The 19,732-nt window shown below is 40.3% G+C and overlaps 1 protein-coding gene across 1 annotated transcript in view; it reads left to right on the top strand.

The window, feature by feature from the left end:
* Positions 1–6,084: 6,084 nt before the first annotated feature.
* FAM98B (family with sequence similarity 98 member B) overlaps positions 6,085–19,732 on the top strand; it is a 46,720-nt gene continuing 33,072 nt past the window's right edge. Inside the window, exons 1-3 of the mRNA XM_027869887.1 lie at positions 6,085–6,208; positions 9,845–9,993; positions 19,159–19,293. Of these exons, the coding sequence (XP_027725688.1) occupies positions 6,138–6,208; positions 9,845–9,993; positions 19,159–19,293 (355 nt within the window). The 5' untranslated portion in view covers positions 6,085–6,137. The remainder of the gene's footprint in view (positions 6,209–9,844; positions 9,994–19,158; positions 19,294–19,732) is intronic.

Below are 19,732 nucleotides of genomic sequence, written 5' to 3'. Positions count from 1 at the left end.
AGCCACAGAGGCTCTATTATTGGCTATTCAATGAAAGCCAGAGTGATCTGGGTTTCTCCATGGAAAACACTGTATTTCAAGAAATCAAAAATGAAAAGCATGCAGGACAAAAGTAAATTGTCCCAGCTTCTTGAAGAAAAAAAAAAACAACTAATAAAAATAAACAAAAGAAGAGGAGAAGGAAGAGACCAGAGGGCAGTGACTACTACTCTCAGATAACATGGTAGAGACAGTTAATACGAAATGTTCTTCTAAGAACCTAGCTCACTCCTTCCCACAAATACAGCTTCTATGGTAGGAATGAGCTTAAACTTAGACCACCATAATTGGAGTGAGGCCCAGGTTCACTGGTGGATGGCTGGAAGAGGATGTGAATGATCTGGGTAAAGGAGCTGGGTATAGTGAATTAAAGAGATTTCACTTACTCATTTGCTCACCATTTACAACTCAGTCTCAAAGGAGAGTCCTATACCTGAATGAATTAATTCTCTAGGAATAGGGGTTAGGAGTGTGGGAATAGTATCTATAGATCTAACAGGCCTCTCTTCCTGGTGGTGAGATGAGGGCAGTGGCCATCAGTGGCAAGGAAGATGGCATGCTTCCAGCAATCACAGTAGGAAATGGAATCAAGGCCACAAGAAAAATTCATGTCATTTGCAAGGAACAGGGCTTTCTTCTGATATTAGAGCAAAGGAGGAGAGAGTGGGGGATGATTTTTAGGGGATTTGTTTGGAGTGCAGAGTTGAGAGGAAGAAAGAACTCTTCACCAATTACTTTATTTATATTGCTATTTAATTAAAATGTCTTTGAAATAAGCACATCCCATGGTTGACTAGTGAAAGTAAAACACATTGATAGGGACTTGTGAGAAAGGATTTCGAGAGGATTCTAACCCACAAGGGGTAGTTAAGTAGAGGACCAAATTGAATGGATTCCTATGAGTTATATTAGAAATAGAGAGAAGCTCCCAGTATCAAAACCAGACCATGTAAGCTCAGACCTGAGATCTTGAGCCACAGTTATTAAGGGCATCTTGGAGGTAAGGATGAGAACTGTGGGTGACAGCTATATCTTCTATGACCTGCAGTGAGAATGGACAGGAGAGTAATAGGCTCCACATGGATAGTAAGACTTGAGATGTGATTATGGGGGCTCTGGGAATGATAGAAACAGCTTGCAATATCTGGATTGGGGAGTAAGACTAGAGATGGTAGCTATGATCTTATGGTCTTGGGACTGGGGGGAGATACTCTGGCTATAGTCGGGCTAGATGCTAAAGTGGTCACTTCCTGTCTGGTAGAATTAAAAGACAATTGGCCTTCCCAACATTATTAGAGACCCCGAAGTAGAAAGATAGAAGCCGTTGACTCCCTTGCTAGGTTGGAAGTTGGAGCTGTTGAAATGGCGGATGAGAGGGGAAGGCACAGGCGTGTGCTGGAGTCAACTCCAGCTGGGTGAGCTAATTATTAAATTTTCAATGTGAGCACATACACTTCAGAAATTGGCAAACACTGCAAGCTTTATGTATGTATATATGTATATATGTATACATATATATATATTTTAATGATCTAGACTTAAAATGATGGAGAAAATGTTATTAATGTACATTAAACTTAAAAGAGTGCTGTGCATATATTTTTAAAAGCCAGTTGTTAAACATTTACTAGCATTCCCCTGGGGGTGGGAGAGGAGTGGAAACCATATCCCTTATCTAGAGTTCAGAGTATTGAGGTTCAGGGGCAGGTAATCTAGTTGCCCTAGCAATGCTCCTTCTACAATGTTAATCAATGTGTGAAAGGTGGGATCTGTTTTCTGGGATTCATCCCTAGATGATGCAATTCTTGGAAGAAGCCCATCTCTCATACCTGGGAAATCTGGCAGATATTTTGAGTCATCTTGAATATTTATATCCACACCAAAATGGAATATCCCTGACAAAATTATTCTGTCAAAGGGTTGAGTTAAACTCATACCAACTCCAGTTGGGGATTTACAGAAGTGAAGGTCAGGGTCTGTAAAACAATTTGAGCCCTGACATAGGCTTTTGTTGCAAGGGGCTACAATGCTTTTTTCAGTTCAGGGACTAGTCTGCCTAGTTCTTAATAAAGCATTGATTAAGGAAAGGAAGAAAGACCAATCTGTCAGCAACTCTGCCAATTTATGTCAGCAATCTCTGGGCAGCCAGAGAAGATGTGTGATGATTCTCAGGATGGGGTCAGATAATGAGTGGTTTCGGGCCCTGATTAAGCAGGAAACAAAAGGAGAGCCATAACTAGATTCCGACATTGATTAAGCAAGAGGAATTGATGCTGGCACTCTGGGTGCACTTACAGCATTTGCTCATACTGAGAAAATATTCAGGGAGGTTTCCAGGGAGCATATTCCCTTGGGAAAATCAGCTTCTGTGTCTTTGTCAGAGCAACAGTTTCAATAGCCATCGTCCAAAGTCTGAGAGAACAGTGAAAGGCCTTCGAGTTGTGAGTGTAAGGCCAGGCTTGCTTTCAAGAAATTCAAAAGTAAAAGTTATAGGCATTTATTTTCACTAAGATAACCAAATCTTTTCCTTCTGGGACAACAGGCTCAATCAGATACTAATAATTCTGAGAATTTCATTTGGTTTTTTAATTGCATACTAGGATTGCTAATAAGACAGATATCATATTTTTATCAAAGTCTCAAAGGGGACAATAGTTATACAATTTTATCTGAGTGGATTTTCTACTACTGAAAAAATACAAGGAATCACAATATGAAAGAAACCAGAATCAGGCTTGTGGCCACAAAAATACACTTGTATGCTAAGTTGCACCAAATATACCAAAAGCACTGTTAGTAAATATCAAATAGCAATAAGCAGTTTCCTTTATGAGTGAGGACCAGCCCAAGGGATCAGAGAATTCAAAAACTGAAAAATGGTGATGCTATTGGCTGGTTTGAGATATTTGGGACAGCATTTGGAATGAGTCTGTAATCCACAATAAATTTTGACTAATGGAATTAAAAAGGATCAAAGAGATGGCTTGTTTGAAGGGTAAATGGGATAAAAATGAACAATTTGTTGTTGTTCAGTTGTGTCTGACTGTTGGTGACTCTGTGGATCATAGAATGCCGATACCATCTACGGGGTTTTCTTGCCAAAGATACTCGAGTGGTTTGCCACTTACTTCTCCAGTAGATTAAAGCAAACAGATGTTAAATGAATTGCTCAGGGTCACACAGCTAGTAAGTGTCTCAAACAGGATTTTAATTCAGATCTTCCTGACTCCAGACTTGGTGCTCTATCCATTAAGCCACCTAGCTGCCTTCAGTAAAGGAGACAACTATGTGCTAAAAAAACGTTTACAAGATAAATTGGAGGTAGTCTCAGAGGGGAGGAATTAATATTAACAAGGACTAGGAAAGTCTTCTTGCTGAAAGAGAAAATTTAGCTGAGATCTGAAGGAAGCTAAGAGGCAGAGATGAGGAGGAAGAGAGTTCCAGGCAAGAGAGACAGCCATTGAAAATGCTTGGAGTTTGGAGATAGAGTGTTTTGTGGGAGAAGTAACAAGAAATCCAGTATTACTGGATTGCTCAATTTGAAGCTCATTCTCACCAGCACTGATCAACTGAGATCAATTTCTTGGTTCCCACAAGTTAATGAATGAATGAAAATGAATGAGTGGATAGATAGCGTCCCTCATCTCCACTGTCCTCAATGTCAGAATCCTCTCTCTTTGTCAGGGGAAATTTTACTACATTCCCAAAACTGATGAGAAAAGGAAAACCTCCAAAGAAAAAGCACCAAAAGTACTGTAGCTGAGGAGAGAGGGGAATGGTATCGAAGAATAATGTTACTATTCACTGTATATTGTCCTCACCAGATCATATCTAGAGTTATTTTATTTCTGGGGCCCACATTTTAGAAAGGACATCGATTAGTTGGAGAGCATCAAGAAAAGAAATAGGATGGTGAAAGACCTCAAGTTCATACCATCAGTTGAAACAACTTAGAGAGTTTAGCCTATAAAAGAGAATACTTGGGAGAAATGTGTCTTCTGTTACCTGGAAGTGATTTGACATGTTGTTTGGCTCTATAGTGCAGAACTACAAGCAGGACATGGAAATTGCAGACATAAATGTAGGCTTGATATAATGATCAACTTTGTAAGGATTATCCAAATGTGGGATGGGATCCCAGTCTATGAAGGCCTTCCAACAAAAGGTTGGATGTCTATTTATTGGGAATGTTGTCAAGATGAATTCTTTTCTAGGTTGGACTAGATTGCTATGATTTCTTTTCCAATTCTGAAATTCTATAATTCTATGACATGTAATCCTAGGTTTAGGTCTGGAGCATTTGTGTAAGATTCTTCTCATTGGTGGAGAGAAGGATGATTCAATATTGTGCGCCTGTGTGAGAGGCAGAGTTGACTCAAGAGCTTGGAAGAGAAGAAGACTTCCTTTCTCCTTTGAGAAACCACATTCATAGTTCTAGATCCTTTTCAGGGTGAAATCAAGAAAGAAAAACAAAAAGACTAGGAAGCAACAGACATGTAGGGGACTCAGCACCTTAAATAGTTCCTGATTTCCATCTTGTCTCCTTTTAGGGGTGGTCCTGGCTCAATCCAGTACCAGGTTTGATATTGGTATGGAATGAATTACTTGTAGGTCATTGAAGTTTTTTTGTTTTTTTTTAAAGAAGGTTTACCTAGTCCTAACATAAATAGGATATTCAACAAGGATAATTGGCACTTAGCTCAAGTTGACATGTGACCCCTTGTCTCCATTTGGAAATGCATCCAGTCAGCAGGGCATAGTGGCCCCAGATCATGCTTTATATCCTCTTACAACCAACCGCCATTGAACAATACAATTACAGTGGTCTAAGTTTAAGCATACTCACCCCACAGAAGGAGTGAACTAGGTCCTTAGGGAACCCTGGCAGACATTAGTCCTATCACACTTCCAATAGAGACTTTGCAGAATTTCTCCTTAGGTGAGAATAGGGATTCTGTATCTCTTTGTGTTGAGCTAAGATATCCCATTTCCACTCATATAGCTCATTCACACTATTTATTTGTCTGGTATACTGTAATTTGTACAACTTCTCTGGTTTTTGTTGTTATGTGCTTGGATAGTTTCATTTGTTATTATTTGTGGCCTTTGCATAACATGAATTTGGTGAGAAGGAATAGCCTTCCTACTCCACCACTAAAGCTTTACTGCAATCTAAAAACTGTCTAGTTGAATAAAACCTTCATCATTCTGATTATGGGATAGAGAACTGATACCACTGTTTAGGCCTGGGAAGGGCCAGATAAAGTAAACAGCCACAAAACATTTTGCTGTTGAGTCGTTTTCACTGGCATCTGACTCTCTGTGACCTCATTTAGGGTTTTCTTGGCAAAAATACTGGAGTGGTTTGCCACTTTCTTTTCCAGCTCATTTTACAGATAAGGAAAGTGAGGTAAACAGGGTTAAGTGATTTGCTCAGGGTCACATGGCTAGCAAGTGTCCCAGACAGCATTTGAACTCAGATCCTCCTGACTCCAGTGCCAGCACTGTTTCCACTTTGCCACCTAGCTGCCCCTGCAAAAGATAGGCCTCGATAAAAAGTCATCTACTTGCCATGATAACCTGAATTTCCTACCATTCTTTTGTGTTGATGTACTGTCTTCAGGAAGGCCACACTCAAAAACTTTGTACTATCCATGATTTTACTGGTGTGAGTAGTTCATCTACTGTGAAAGTCTCATTACTAGTTGTGTGACCCTGGGCTTTTTCTCAGCCTCAGTTTCCTCATCTGTAAAATAAGGGAATGAGAGAAATCCTTTCCAGCTTTAAATACAAAAGTTTGTGGAGTTGAACTGAACTGCAATCATTTGACGTGCTTGAACTTAAACTGTGACTAAGACAAGATAGATCTTCTCGTGATTATCGTTGCCAGGAGGGCCATTTACAGCATCTAGGCCAGATCAACAACGAGCAAGCGCACTCGGGGCGGTTGGGGACTACAAATCCTCAGCCAGAGGCAGCGTCTTAGGCATCACCCGGACGACGACGGCGGGATGGGCCGGATCCCGGAACTCGAGACTAGAGCCGACGGCTTCCGGCCGGGATTTTTAGAACGGTACACCGACCGAGGCCGGCGGGCCATGAGAAGGCCGGAGCCAGGCCCGGAGCTGAGCATGGAGGGGGATGTGCTGGACACGCTTGAGGCCCTGGGGTGAGTGGGTTTGGGGGGCTTTCCCCTCGGGGAAGAGCTCCGCTTCGTCTTTTTCTCCGGGCCTGTGCGGGGAATCTTGGGCAGAACCGCTCCCGGGGGTTGAAATGCGCGGGCCTGGGCCGGGAACGGCGTCGACGGGGTTAAATGAGGAGTGGGCGAGGGGTCCCGGCGCCCCCTGGGGTCCAGAGCGAGGCTGAGGCCGAGACCGAGACCGAGGTTGGGGAGGAGTGTGGTGTGTATGTGTGTGGGGTGTTTCTTCTTTTGAGGGGAGGGGGCAGGTCCCAAGCGCCATTGACACCCCTCCCCCCTGGTCTCCCGCCTTTCTCGTCTGTCTTCTTTACGACCCCATTGTCCGGCCGCATCGGGCACGTCCCGCCCCCTCGTGGCGGCCTCCTGCCCAACGGGACGAAGGAACCACACTGGGAGCTCGCGCCTAGCCGCAGGAAACGCCTCCCGTGGAGACTTCCCATGGACGGGAGGGAGGTGGCGGAGGGGGGGGTTTGCGGAGTCACCCGCTCCCCCCCCCGCCCCCCGCGTGTCCAGCAGCTCGGGACCATCCATGGAAACTTTCTCGAGGCCGCTAGGTGGCGCAGAGGAGAAAGCGCCGGCCTAGTCGGCAAGTCCCCAGTTCAAACTCAGCTTGGATGGAATGCTTTCTGTGGGACCCTGGACAAATCCCTGCACCTCAGTCTGTCCCAGTGTCCTCATCTGTAAAACAGGAAATAAAAGCACCTACCTCCCAGGGTTGTTGTGAAGATCAAAAGAGATAATAGGTGTAAAATGCGTTACAGACCTTAAAGCTCTGTAGAGGGTGTCCCAAAGCTCTTAGTGCAGTTTTAACCTTTATTGTTATTAGTATCATCTAGCATTTATACTGAGCGTCCCAAGACCCTTAGTGCGGTTTCGTATTTTATTATTATTACTAATACTATCATCACCTAGCATTTATACAGGTTGTCCCAAAATTCTTAGTGCAGTTTTAAGCTTTATTGTTACTAGTATTATCATCTATCATTTACACTGAGCGTCCCAAGACCCTTAGTGCAGTTTTAAATTTTATTATTAGTAGTATTATCATCACCTAGCATTTATACAGGTTGTCCCAAAACTCTTAGTGCAGTTTTAAGCTTTATTATTATTATTGTCAGTATCTCGCATTTATACTAGGTGCCCCAAAACTCTTAGAGCAGTTTTAAGCTTTATTATTATCATTTTTAGTACCATCATCACCTAGCATTTATACAGGATGTCTCAAAACTCTTATTGCAGCATTAAACTTTATTATTAGTTGGCATTTATATGGGGTATCCCAAAAGTAGACTGCACTAAGACTTATGGGACACCATGTATAAATGTTAGTTATTTTTATTAGAGCTACTACCACCACCACCACTACCACTTTTTCCCTGAGGCTATGGTAAAGGCATTTCCTTGAGTGAATGAACATGGATTTTAAAAAGCATTTATTTAGCGCTTAATCATGTACTAAGCATATAACTAGAAAAGATAAGACAGTGTCTGCTCTCTAGGAGTTCACATTCTAAGGGAGAGACAGTAAATGGAGGGTTCCATCAGCAAATTAGATGAATCAATAGAACTGCTTTATTTCATTTGCTTTTATTCATTGTACAGTGTCCAGCAAAGTTTATCTCCAGGCTGGCACATAGTAGGTGCTTAATAAATGCTTGCTGATTTGACTTTTGCCCCTGCAGTGACAGCACTTGGTCACAGAGCATACTTACTGCTGAGTAGAGGTAGAGTGCTGGTTTTGGGAGTGCTGAAAATGATCTACTCAGCGACAGACTCTGTGGGAGCAAAAGGGTGAAGTTTTGGTGAGGCTGTTAGTTTACTTACTATCTATTGGGTTCTTTCTTGCTGCCTACAAACATGTCCATGTCTCCCCCTTCCTTAAAAAACCCTGGCTCTATCCCACCATCTAGCTATCTTTTCATATCTCTTCACCCCTTCTAGGCTGAACACCTTGAGAAAGTGGTCTACATGAGGTATCTCCACTTCACCTTTTACCAGCTTATTAGCACCACCCCCCCACTGTCTGGCTTCTGACCTCATCATTCAGTTGAAACCACTTTTTCCAGAGTTGTCAGTTATCTCTTAATTGCCAAATCCAGTGGCCCATTCTCAGTCCTCATCCTTCTTGACCTGTCTTCAACTTTTGATACTGTTGATTACTCTACCTCTCATATGTTCTCTTCTTCCTAGGTTTTTGTGACAGTGTTCTTTGCTGGTTCTCTTCCCACCATCTGACCACTCCTTTACAGTTTCCTTGCCTGTATCTTCATGTCATACCTACTAACAGTGGGTTTCCCCCAAGACTTTGTCCTGGGCCCTATTCTCTTCTCTCTCTCTATACCAGGGGCTTTTAACCTGGAATCCACAGGATACATAGATATATTTCAGGATATGTGTGAACTTGGATGGAAAAAATACATTTTTACTTCAGCATAATTGGTTTCCTTTGCAATACTATGTGTTTTATGTGTTTAAAAACATGATTCTGAGCTGGGGTTCATAGGGTTTCACTAGAGTGCTAAAAGGGTTCATGACACAAAAATGTTCACATAAAGAAACCCTGCTCTGTACTTTGTCATTTGATAATCTTATCCACTTTCATGGGCTCAGTTATCATTTTTATGCAGATGGTTTCCAGATCAAGATATCCAGCCTGAGCCTCTCTCCTAAGCTCTAACTCCTCACTGCCAACTGCCTTTTAGGTATCTCTAACTAGATGTCTCATAGGCATCCAAATCCTCCCTTCTTCCCGACTCTTCTGTTATTGTCAAGGGCATAGACTTCCTTCCAGTCACCCAGGCCTGTGGCATCGGTGTCATCCCAGACATCTCACTTGTATTCACCTCACAAATCTGTCTTCACCTCACAAATTGTATTCACCTCACAAATACTCCCCCTTTACCCCTCTGACATGGCCTCCACCCTGGTGCAAGCCCTCATCACATATCACTTAGATTATTGCAGTAGACTGCTGGTGGGTCTGCTTGCCTCAACTCTCCCCACTCCAATCTATCTTCCACTCAGCTGTCAAAGACTTTTTCCTTTTGGCTTGACACTGTCACCCCACTACTTTTTGCCTGTTGTGAGGATTAAATGACATGATTTATGTGAAAGTACCTTGAAAATTCTAAAAGAGCTCTCTGGGTCCCTGGCTTTGAGACTTACCTTGCTGAAAGCCACTTTACTGTCACTTCCTGCAGATGCCTCTGTGTGTGTGTGTGTGTGTGTGTGTGTACGTATGTGTGTGTACCCATTCCCTTCTCCCCTCAGCTTTCTAGCAAGCCTTTATTTATTGTCTTCCCCCAATAGAATTTAAACTTCTTGAGGGCAAGAACTGTCTTGTTTGCTTATGTTTGTGCTCTCCAGCTTAGTACAGTGCCTGGTACAGAGTAAAGGCTTGATAAATTCTCTGTCAATCCATCTATTAATATATTAAGTGTGTGAACATATATCTAACTGAAAATAAGGCCATTAAGAAGATACCATGCCTAACCCTGTATGGTTTCTCAACAGTTATGACAGACACTAACTTGTAAGAAAAATCAAGTATTAATTACTCAGAATTATGTTGCTCTAGTTTTTACTTCTTTATTCTTTTTTCTCCAGGTATGATGGTCCTCTCTTGGAAGAACAAGCACTTATCAAAGCAGTGGAAAGTGGCCTGTCCTCACCTGAATTTTCAGAGCTCTGCATTTGGTTAGGATCTCAGATAAAACCATTATGTGACTTAGAAGAAAGCATTTCTTCAACAGCTGGTATTTCCATTGAACCTCATTTACTTTTTTGTTCAGTTGTAATATGTAGTTAAACCTTTTTTTTAAAAATTGTTTCCTTAGCTTTATTCTTGATTTACAAAGAAGTTATTATTTAATATTTTTAGCATTTGATGATTGGAATCAGTTTGGCTTATTGGAAAATGTGAAGAAGTTTATAACTTTGAGGATATTTTGATTTAGAAAAACAATATATCAAAATTGTTAATCTAGTATAAATTTATCCAGAATTGATGATTATAGTTTATATTCAAAGTAATGTTTTTCAGATATCTTAGATGCCATTTTGGTCTTTAATTTTTAAAAGAGACATAGTCTAAACATGTTAATTCAAAGTCTTTTTTTTTTCCCTAGTTCATAGACAATATAAAACAAAAGTTTGATAAAATTTTTTTGACAGTTTGGAGGACTTCCTGGGCAATCTTTCCCCAGGAATCAGATTGTTAGCTTGTTTGAACTTTTTATACCTCATTTGCTACTGAGCAGCTCCAAGTTTCAATGACAGTGAGAACAGTAGCTACCATGGCTCTATATGTGACATGTTTTTAATGGAAGGACTACTTGTATGTATTGTATTGAATCAAATCTCTAGAAGAATGTATTCTTTTGACTACATGTGGAAAACTTTCTGAATTAACGTTCATACATAGCAATCAACAATCAACATAGCAGCAAAACAGGCTGCTATCATATGACTTCAGAGAATAAAAATGAGCAATTAAATTCAATCTAAGGATTGTACATAACTGAATATACACACAGATAGGATGCAAGTTGTTAATTTGTTGTAAAATTAGTGAATATATGGTGGTGGTCCCACATGGTTTTATGTAACATGATGACAGACAAAATTTTCAAATCATCTCTTTATACAGAAAAGTGTGTTACATGTTTAAAAAAATTATAGTGATTTAATTATGAAAATGCTCATAAGCTCTAACTCGTCAAATTAATGTCTTTATGTTAAATTGTCAAGACAAGCAGCTAGTCATTTTTTAAACAGATTAAAACTTTAATTTTCAGTTGCCTTTACCTAAACTTGGCAGCATATATATGTGAGGATATAATTTGAAACAAGGGGGAAAATGTAAGTTAATAATCTGGAATTAAATATGAGACTCATTTCAATTTGAATTTGAGAGTTGAGAGAGATTCCAGCAACCATCTAGACCACCCCCATCCACAGAAGGAATCCCCACTATAACAAACGAAGTACATGGTCATCTGGCCCCTGCCTAGAGACCTCCAAGGAGATGGGGAACCCTTTACTTCCTGAAGCATTCTGTTCTGTTTTTGGACTGCTTTAATTAGTTAGCAGGCAGCTAGGTGGCACGGTGTTGGAGCGTTGGAGTTGGAATCAGAAGAACTTGAGTTCAGATTTGGCCTCAGACAACTTACTAGCTGTGTGACCCTGGACAAGTCACTCAACCCTATTTGTCTCAGTTTGCTCATCTATGAGCTGAAGAAGAAAATGGCAAACCACTCCAGTATCTGCGAAGAAAACTCCAAATAGGGTCACAAAAAGTCAGACATGATAGAAACAACTCAACAACAACAACAAATTAGTAATTTTTTCCTGGTATCAAGTCTAAACTTGAGTGTTTGTGACTTCCACCTATTACTCTATATTCTGCCCTCTGGGTTCAGACAGAAAAAATTCCTTCTCCACAGTGCAGCTCTTCAGATTATTGGAAACCTGCTATCATGTCCCTCCTTGAGTCTTTTCTTGACTAAACAGCCCTAGTTTCTCAAGACCCTTCACCATCCTGGTTGCCTTTTTCTTGGTAGAATCCAATTTATCCTTACAAAGTGGTACCCAGAACTGAAAAATAACCCAGGTGAAGTCTGACAGGGCAGGGTACTGGGGAACTATCTCCTTTCTGTTCTGGGCATCATTTTCTCTCTTAATGCAGCCCAAGATCACATTATCTTTTTGGCTGCTACATCACACTGCTGACTTACTGAGTTTGTAGTACACCAAGACTCCCAGATCTCCCAGAAAAACTATTACCTAATCATGCCCCCTCATTCTTAGCTTGTGAACTGGATTTTTTTTTTTTTGGTACTCAAGTACAATATTTTACTTTTATTCCTTTTGAATTTCATTTTAAAAAAATCATTCTAATGCCTCTCACCTTATATCTGTCATCCAATGTGTTAGCTACCCTTCCCCAATTTAGTGCAGTTTGCAGATTTTCAGTTTGCGTGTCATCTATACATTTTTTCAAATCATAGATAAAAAATGTTCAACAGTAAAGGACCAAGCACAAATCCCTGGGGTTCTCTACTGGATCCTTCTTGCCAAGTTGACATTCCACCATTAACAGTTCCTCTTTGACCATCCATCAGTTCTGAATCTGTTTCCTTGTATTATTGTTTAATCCTTATCTTTCAATCTTCTTTACAAGAATAATCAGATATTTATCAAAGTTTTTTTTTAAATCTAGGGAAGCTATATTGACAGCACTCCCCTCTTCTACTAGTTTAGTAATCCTGTCTTAAAAGGAAATAAGTTGAGTTTGGCATTACTAGTTTTTGGTGAGCTATTCTTCCTCTTAATAATCACTACTTCCCTGTCTCGATATTTACCAACCATCCCTTAAATGATCCATTCTAGAATTTTCCCAAGAATCAGTCATACTTAATGGCCTGTAGTTTGTAGACTTCTCTTCTATTTTTTGGAAATTGGAACATATTTGCCCTTCTCCAATCTTTCATACCATGTCCGTTTTCTGTGATGAGTCAGATATCACTTAGAGTGACTCAGCAATTACATGTCATACCTCTTTTTGGACTTGAGAATGTAGTTCATCTGGGCCAAATAACTTGAATTTATCATGGATAGCTAGGTGCTCCTTTACTGTGTCCTTACTTGGTATCAGCTCTCTCATAGTAATTTTTTGTTTTGTCATTTTCAGTGGAAAAGTCATTCTCTTTTGCTTAGAAAACAAAATAAATATTCAGCCGCTTTACCTTCTCCTTTTGTTTACTCTAAGCAAAGGACCTATCCCGTCTTTGACCTTCATTTTTCGCCCACATTTTCCTTAGCTTCCTTTGTCAACCTCAATTCATTTTGAGATTTGGCATTCCTGACACTGTCTTTACATTTCATAGGTAATAGCTGCCTTACTGCTTTACCAAGAATTTCAGAGTTCAAAGGGAACTCAGAGTCTGGCTAGCCCAATCCCAAACTGAAAGGAATTTTCTTTTTAGTATCCCTGATAAGGCATCATCCAGCTTCATCTTGAAGACCTGGAGAGAAGGGGAACTCCTCTCTTAGGCAGTGTATCCCACTTTTTTGGACTTGTGTCTTTGCAGCTTCTGCTCCCTTTTACCTGGTTTTATCCTCTGGAGTAAAATGAAACCAGTCTGATCTCTCACCCACATGATAAACTTTTGAATACTTTAAAACAGCTATATTCCCACTAGCTCTTTTCTCCCCTTGGGGAAATATCCACTGGTAACTCCCATCTGATTCTCATATAACATTTGACATGGTTCTAAACCCCAAGTTGCCTTCTGGACATGCTCTGGCCTGTCAGTGGCCCTCAGAATTGAACACAATACTCAGATGTGGTGTTACTGGGCCAGAATATGGTGGAAGTTGTAACTTTCTTTTATTTGTGTGTGTGTGTGTGTGTGTGTGTGTGTACATATACATACATACATATATTTGTGTGTATGTGTATGTATATATGTATATATTACTTTTATTCAGTATATTAGAAGGTTAGATCTAGTAGAAACTTAAAACTTATCCAAGCCCGACCTTTTCTTTATATAGATGATGAAACTCAGGCCATGGATATACAGCTTTTATTCATCATCTTAGAAGGTTAGAGCTAGTAGAAACTTGAAACTTACCTAAGCTCAACCTTTTCTTTATACAGATGATGAAATTCAGACCCAGAGAGGCCTGCCTGATTTGCCCTTGGTTACAGAGTGAGTTAGTAGTAGAACAGAGTCTAGAACAGGACTCCTAGTTCCCAGTTCCGTGTAATTTCTACTAAGTTACATTATTGATAGGATGAAATACTGCAATGCTGCATTAAATTCTCAGCACAGAAAGCCAAGAGACCTACCTCACTATTGAGGGCTACAGCCTACCTGGGGAGCCAATTTATAATACATGAAGCACAGGTATGTCCAATATATCACCCAGTCTAGATGCTTTTGGTAGTTATGTGTTTGTTAAATACTTGTTGGCTCCTCGGTCATTCTTCCTGTCTCAACGGGCCAAAAAGTATTTGTTAAACACCAGATTTGTACTAAGAACTGATTATTCCCTGACAGAAGCAAAGTAGTTAAGTGCCTGGCTCGCTGTCTTCTTCTCCACCTCAGCCCTTTTCCTTGTTTATACACATCAGAATTCTGGCTCTTGGAGTAGAATACTTGTGGTTGGTGATTCCTGGGGCCAAGTCCATCAGTTTCCTTAGTTCCCATAACTTTTAATTCCCATAACCTGTCTTCTCTCATCCTTACCACACACAAGAGTGGCCGTATCTTTGAATGCTACATCACTCGAAGGTATTCCATTTCCATTGCCAAGAATCTGAAATTCTTTTATCCAACCATAATCCCCTGTCATACTCCTAAATCTGTGTATACTTATTATGGTTTCTAGTCCCTCTACCCCTTAGTATTCTCCCAGAACATTTTTCATCTCTGTTCCTGCTTCACTTTTCTTTTTTCTCAAACTTGACACTATAGCTAACCAGTCAACTGTAAAAAGTCCACTACTTTTGAATTTCTTATCCTAGCACCCCTTATCTCTTGCCAGGCCCTGATCTTATATTATTCCCATTGTCTGATTCCTCTGCTTCTACTTTTATGGAAATCATGTAAAAACTGTGTTGTCTAGGTCTACTACATGTTCGTTATCTAATCTCAACTGGTCCCTTGGAGTGACAAGCCAACACTTTTACATTTACTCCCAACAAAAGCTATTCTAAACCTTCTTTTCTTTCTTCCAGCCTCCTATACCACCTCTTCCCCAACTCCCTCAGCAGAAGTCCTTGTTTTGTCCTTTACTGAGAAAATAGAAGTCTTTCTCTTTAAGTTCTCTTTTCTCTCTAAATCTCAAACATTCTTGATATCATCCCTATTCCATTGTCCTTTATTCTAGTGTATGAAAAAGAGGTGGCTTTTTTTAAAAAGTAAGGACCAGTATCCCTACTGGTACCCTGATCTCATCCAACAAAGGGTAATTTGAATAACTTAAAATTATCTACACTCATCCTCACCACCAATTCTCAATCTCCCTATATACTGATGCACTTCCTGTTGCCTTCAAAAACACAGCTAGGTCTCCCTCAAAAAAAACCTCACAGGACCCTAATGTGTCCTCCAGCTATTTCCATAGCTTACCCTGTATCTCCATAGTTACCAGTGATCTCTTAATTGCCCAATATAATGGCCTTTTCCCAATCCTTGTCTTTGCTGACTTCTCTGTAGCTTTGACATGAACTACCTGATCTTCCTGGATAGTCTATTTTTTCTAGGTTTTTATGACATTGTTCTTTGCTGGTTTTCTTTTTACGTAACTGCTCCTTAGTCTTCTTTGCTAACTCGTCATCCCTGTCATACCTCATAAATGTGTATATAGCCTAGGGTTCTGATCTGGGCCCCCTCCTCTCTCTATAGTGACTTCAGCTATCATAGATTCAATTATCATCTCTATTCAGATATTTCCCAGATTTGTTTATCCAGCCCTCGTCTCTCTTGAGCTTGAGTCCTGCATCACTGGCTACCTGTTACTCATTTCATATTAGGTGTCCCATACATATCTCAAAAGTCACATGTGTAAAACAGTTCTCCCAACTCACTGATCTTATGAACTTGCCTATTTCAGTCAGTCACCACTGCTCTTCTAGTTGCTAAGGGTTATAACCTCAGGTTATCCTTGACTCTACTCTCCCTCATACTTTCTCCCTATATAATTAGTTAACAAATCTTCTATCTCTTGTGTCTGACCTATTCTTTCCACTCAAACAGCTATTACCTTAATCCAGTCTCTCATTGCTTAGACTTGGTCTTTTTGCCTCGTCTTTCCTCTCTGCCTTCCATCTTCCACATACATACCTGCCAAAGTGATTTTCTTTTTTTTTTTCTTTTTTCTTTCTTTTATTTATTTATTTAATTTTTGGCATGTGTTTTTAAAATTTTGGGTTACAAATTGTCACCCTTCCTCCCTCCCTACCCACCCTCATTGAAAAGGCAAGCATCTCAATACAGGTTATAAATGTGTAGTCATGCAAAACACTTCCATAGTAGACCTGTTGTGAAAAACTAAGTATATTTCCCTTCATCCTATCCTACCTCGCATTTATTTTATTCTCTCTTTTGACCCTGTCCCTCCTCAGAAGTGTTTGCTTTTGATTATCCCCTCCCCCACTCTGCCCTCCCCTCTATCAACCCCCTGCTCGCTTGTCCCCTTCCCCTCTTATTTTCCTGTAGGGTAAGATAGATTTCCATACCCCATTGTGTATGTTATTCCCTCCTTAAGTCAAATCCTGTGAGAATAAGATTCACTCATTCCTTCTCACCTTCCCCCATTTCCCCTCCACTGTAAAAGCCTTTTCTTGTCTGTTTCATGTGAGATAATTTACCCCATTCTACTTCTCCCTTTCTTCTTCTCCCAGTATAATCCTCTCTCAACCCATAATTTTATTTTCCAGATATCACCCCTTCATCTTCAACTCACCCTGTGCCCTCTATCTATCTATACATACATATAATTTTTTCCCTCCCACTACCCTAATACTGAGAAAGGACTCATGAGTTACAAATATCATCTTTCTCTGTAGGAATGTGAATAGTTCAACCTTAATAAGTCTCTTATGATTTCTCTTTACTATTTACCTCTTCCATGTTTCATTTGAGTATTGTATTTGAAAGTCAGATTTTCTATTCAGCTCTGGTCTTTTCCTCAGGAATGCTTGAAAGTCCCCTATTTCATTGAATGACCATTTTTTACCCTGAAGGATTATACTCAGTTTTGCTGGGTAGGTGATTCTGGGTTGTAGTCCTGTCTCCTTTGCCCTCCAGAATATCATACTCCATGCCCTCTGGACCCTTAATGTAGAAACTGCTAAATCTTGTGTTATCCTGATTGTGTTTCCACAATATTTGAATTATTTCTTTCTGGCTGCTTGCAATATTTTCTCCTTGACCTAGAAATTCTGGAATTTGGCTACAATATTCCTAGGAGTTTTCCTTTGGGCATTTCTTTCAGGAGGTGATTGGTGGATTCTTTCCATTTCTATTTTGCCCTCTGGTTCTAGAATATGAGGGCAGTTTTCCTTGATAATTTCTTGAAAGATGATATCTAGGCTCTTTTTTTGATCATGGCTTTCAGGTAGTCCAATAATTTTTAAGTTCTCTCTCCTGGATCTATTTTCCAGGTCAGTTGTTTTTCCAATGAGATATTTTATATTCTCTTCTATTTTTTTCATTCTTTTGGATTAGTGTTACAGTGCCTTAATTTCTCAAATTGTCACTAGCTTCCAATTTCTCCATTCTAATTTTTAAGGAAGTATTTTCTTCAGTAAGCTTTTAGACTTCCTTTTCCATTTGACCAATTTTGCTTTTTAGGGCATTCTTCTCCTCATTGGCTTTTTGGACCTCTTTTGCCATTTGGGTTAGGCTATTTTTTAAGGTGTTATTTTCTTCAGTATTTTTTGGGGTCTCCTTTAGCATCACTCTCAGTTTTTCCTCTACTTCTCTTATTTGCTTCTCAAAATCTTTTTCGAGCTTTTCCTGGCCTGGGACCAATTCATGTTTTTCTTGGAGGCTTTGGATGTAGGAGCTTTGGCTTCTTTGTCTTCTTCTGGTTGTGTGTTTTGATCTTCTTTTTCACCAAAGTAAGATAATATAGTCTGAGTCTTTCTGCGCTGCTTGCTCATGATCCCAGCCAATTACTTGAGTTATAAACTCTTTGTTAAGGTAAGGGTCTGTTTCCAGTGTGGAGAATGTACTGTTCCAAGCTTCAGGGGTTTTGTGCAGCTGTTTTCACAGATACTTCTAGGGACCTGTAAATTTTCAGTTCTTCCAAGGTGCTATGATCAAGGGCAAGGTATTTACTCCTTTCCTAGCCTGTGCTCTGGTCTATGAGTGACCAAGCACTCTTTTCTGTCTTGGAACTGTGAGGAGGATTTCCTCTCCACCGCTACTATAAGCTCCACCACCAGGGCTCCTCCTTGTCCCAGGACCGCCACCCAGAACTGTGACCCAGATCCATGCACAGGCAAAGCAAGAGAATCCTGCACCAGCAGAAAGATCCCTGCAATCCCCCTCTGATCAGCCACTTGATTCCCCCTCAGTCTGTGGGCCAGAAGCTCAGGAGGCAGCCGCTGCCCCTGGGCCAAGTTTGGGGAATGGGGCTGGAACCCTACTGTGCTTCTCTCTCACCACTGCAGAAACAGACTTTTCCCACTGACCTAAGTTGTCTTTGGCATTCATGGGTTGAGAAGTCTGGAAACCTCCACAGCTGCCTACAATTCAGTCCTCTGAGGCCTGCTCTAGGTTCGCTGTGGCCTGCGCGCCCACGCTGAACTGCGTTCCTCTCCCAGCCTGGTGCCATATACCTTTCTGTTCAACCATCCAGGTTATCTTGGGCTGGAAATTTGTTTCACTGTGTTTTTTTGTGGGTTCTGCTGCTTTAGAATTTGTTTAGAGCCATTTTTTATAGGTATTTGGAGGGGTTTGGGGGAGAGCTCAAGCAAGTCACTGCTTTTACTCTGCCATCTTGGCCCCCCCCCCCAAAGTGATTTTCTGAAAGTACATGTCTGAGCATGTCAGTCCACTTGCTTAAATAAACATCAGTGGCTCCCTCTTGCCTCTAGGATCAAGTAAAAATTCTTTTGTTTGGCATATGGGTACCTGTTGTCTTTGTCAATAGAACATAAAATCTTTCAACAAAGGAGCCATTTCATTTTGTCCTTGTTTCTCTCAGGGCATAGCATGGTGCCTGGCACTTAGTAGGCACTTAATAAATACATGTTGATTAGTGTTTTCATTAGTAGGAAATCCTGCTCTCTACCATGTCTTTCAGTTTAGTTTTCACGTAAGTTGGGATAGTATTTTATTCATTTTGCCTAGGTGGTCACTATATGTTTGATGAATTATTTTTTATCTTTTTCTTTAAAGGAAGTGAAGATATAGAGAGCTTCCAACTTGAGATAAGTGGCTTTCTGAAAGAATTATCCTGTCCCTATTCAACACTCATCTCAGGAGACATTAAAGATCGTTTAAAAAAGAAAGATGATTGTTTGAAACTCTTATGTAAGTTATATCTTACTTAATGTATTTGAGTGATTTGTACTGTTTTTAACCTGTTATTTATATGTGCATACATGCATGTATGTATGTCCATTCACTTACAAACAAACATATGTTAAGTAGTATAGAAGTGATTGTATTTCTCAAAGGCTTTGCAGGAGAGCATTTAAGTACAGGGCAGAGATGGAGTGACTATATGTTGTCCAAGGATAGAGTTTAGACCAAAAGGTGAGCCATGTATTGAAAGCTTGCTACTGAGGTATAGAGCAGTTGCAGGCTTGTTTTGGTGGAATGAGTTATTACCCCCACAGATGAAATTATAGATCCTTAAAACACTTATGTATGTATGTGTTGGTATCTCTGAGATCAAGATTATGATAAAATTTCACTAGTGGAATATGGATTTTTAATCATACTATTGAAATTGGTTTAATTTGTCCTG

The sequence above is a fragment of the Vombatus ursinus genome, unplaced genomic scaffold (assembly GCF_900497805.2).
Source record: "Vombatus ursinus unplaced genomic scaffold, bare-nosed wombat genome assembly UNPS02014794.1, whole genome shotgun sequence".
NCBI classification, from domain to species: Eukaryota; Metazoa; Chordata; class Mammalia; order Diprotodontia; family Vombatidae; genus Vombatus; species Vombatus ursinus.
The sequence above is the reverse complement of the archived record's forward strand: the minus strand, read 5'-3'. Positions and strand labels throughout refer to the sequence as shown.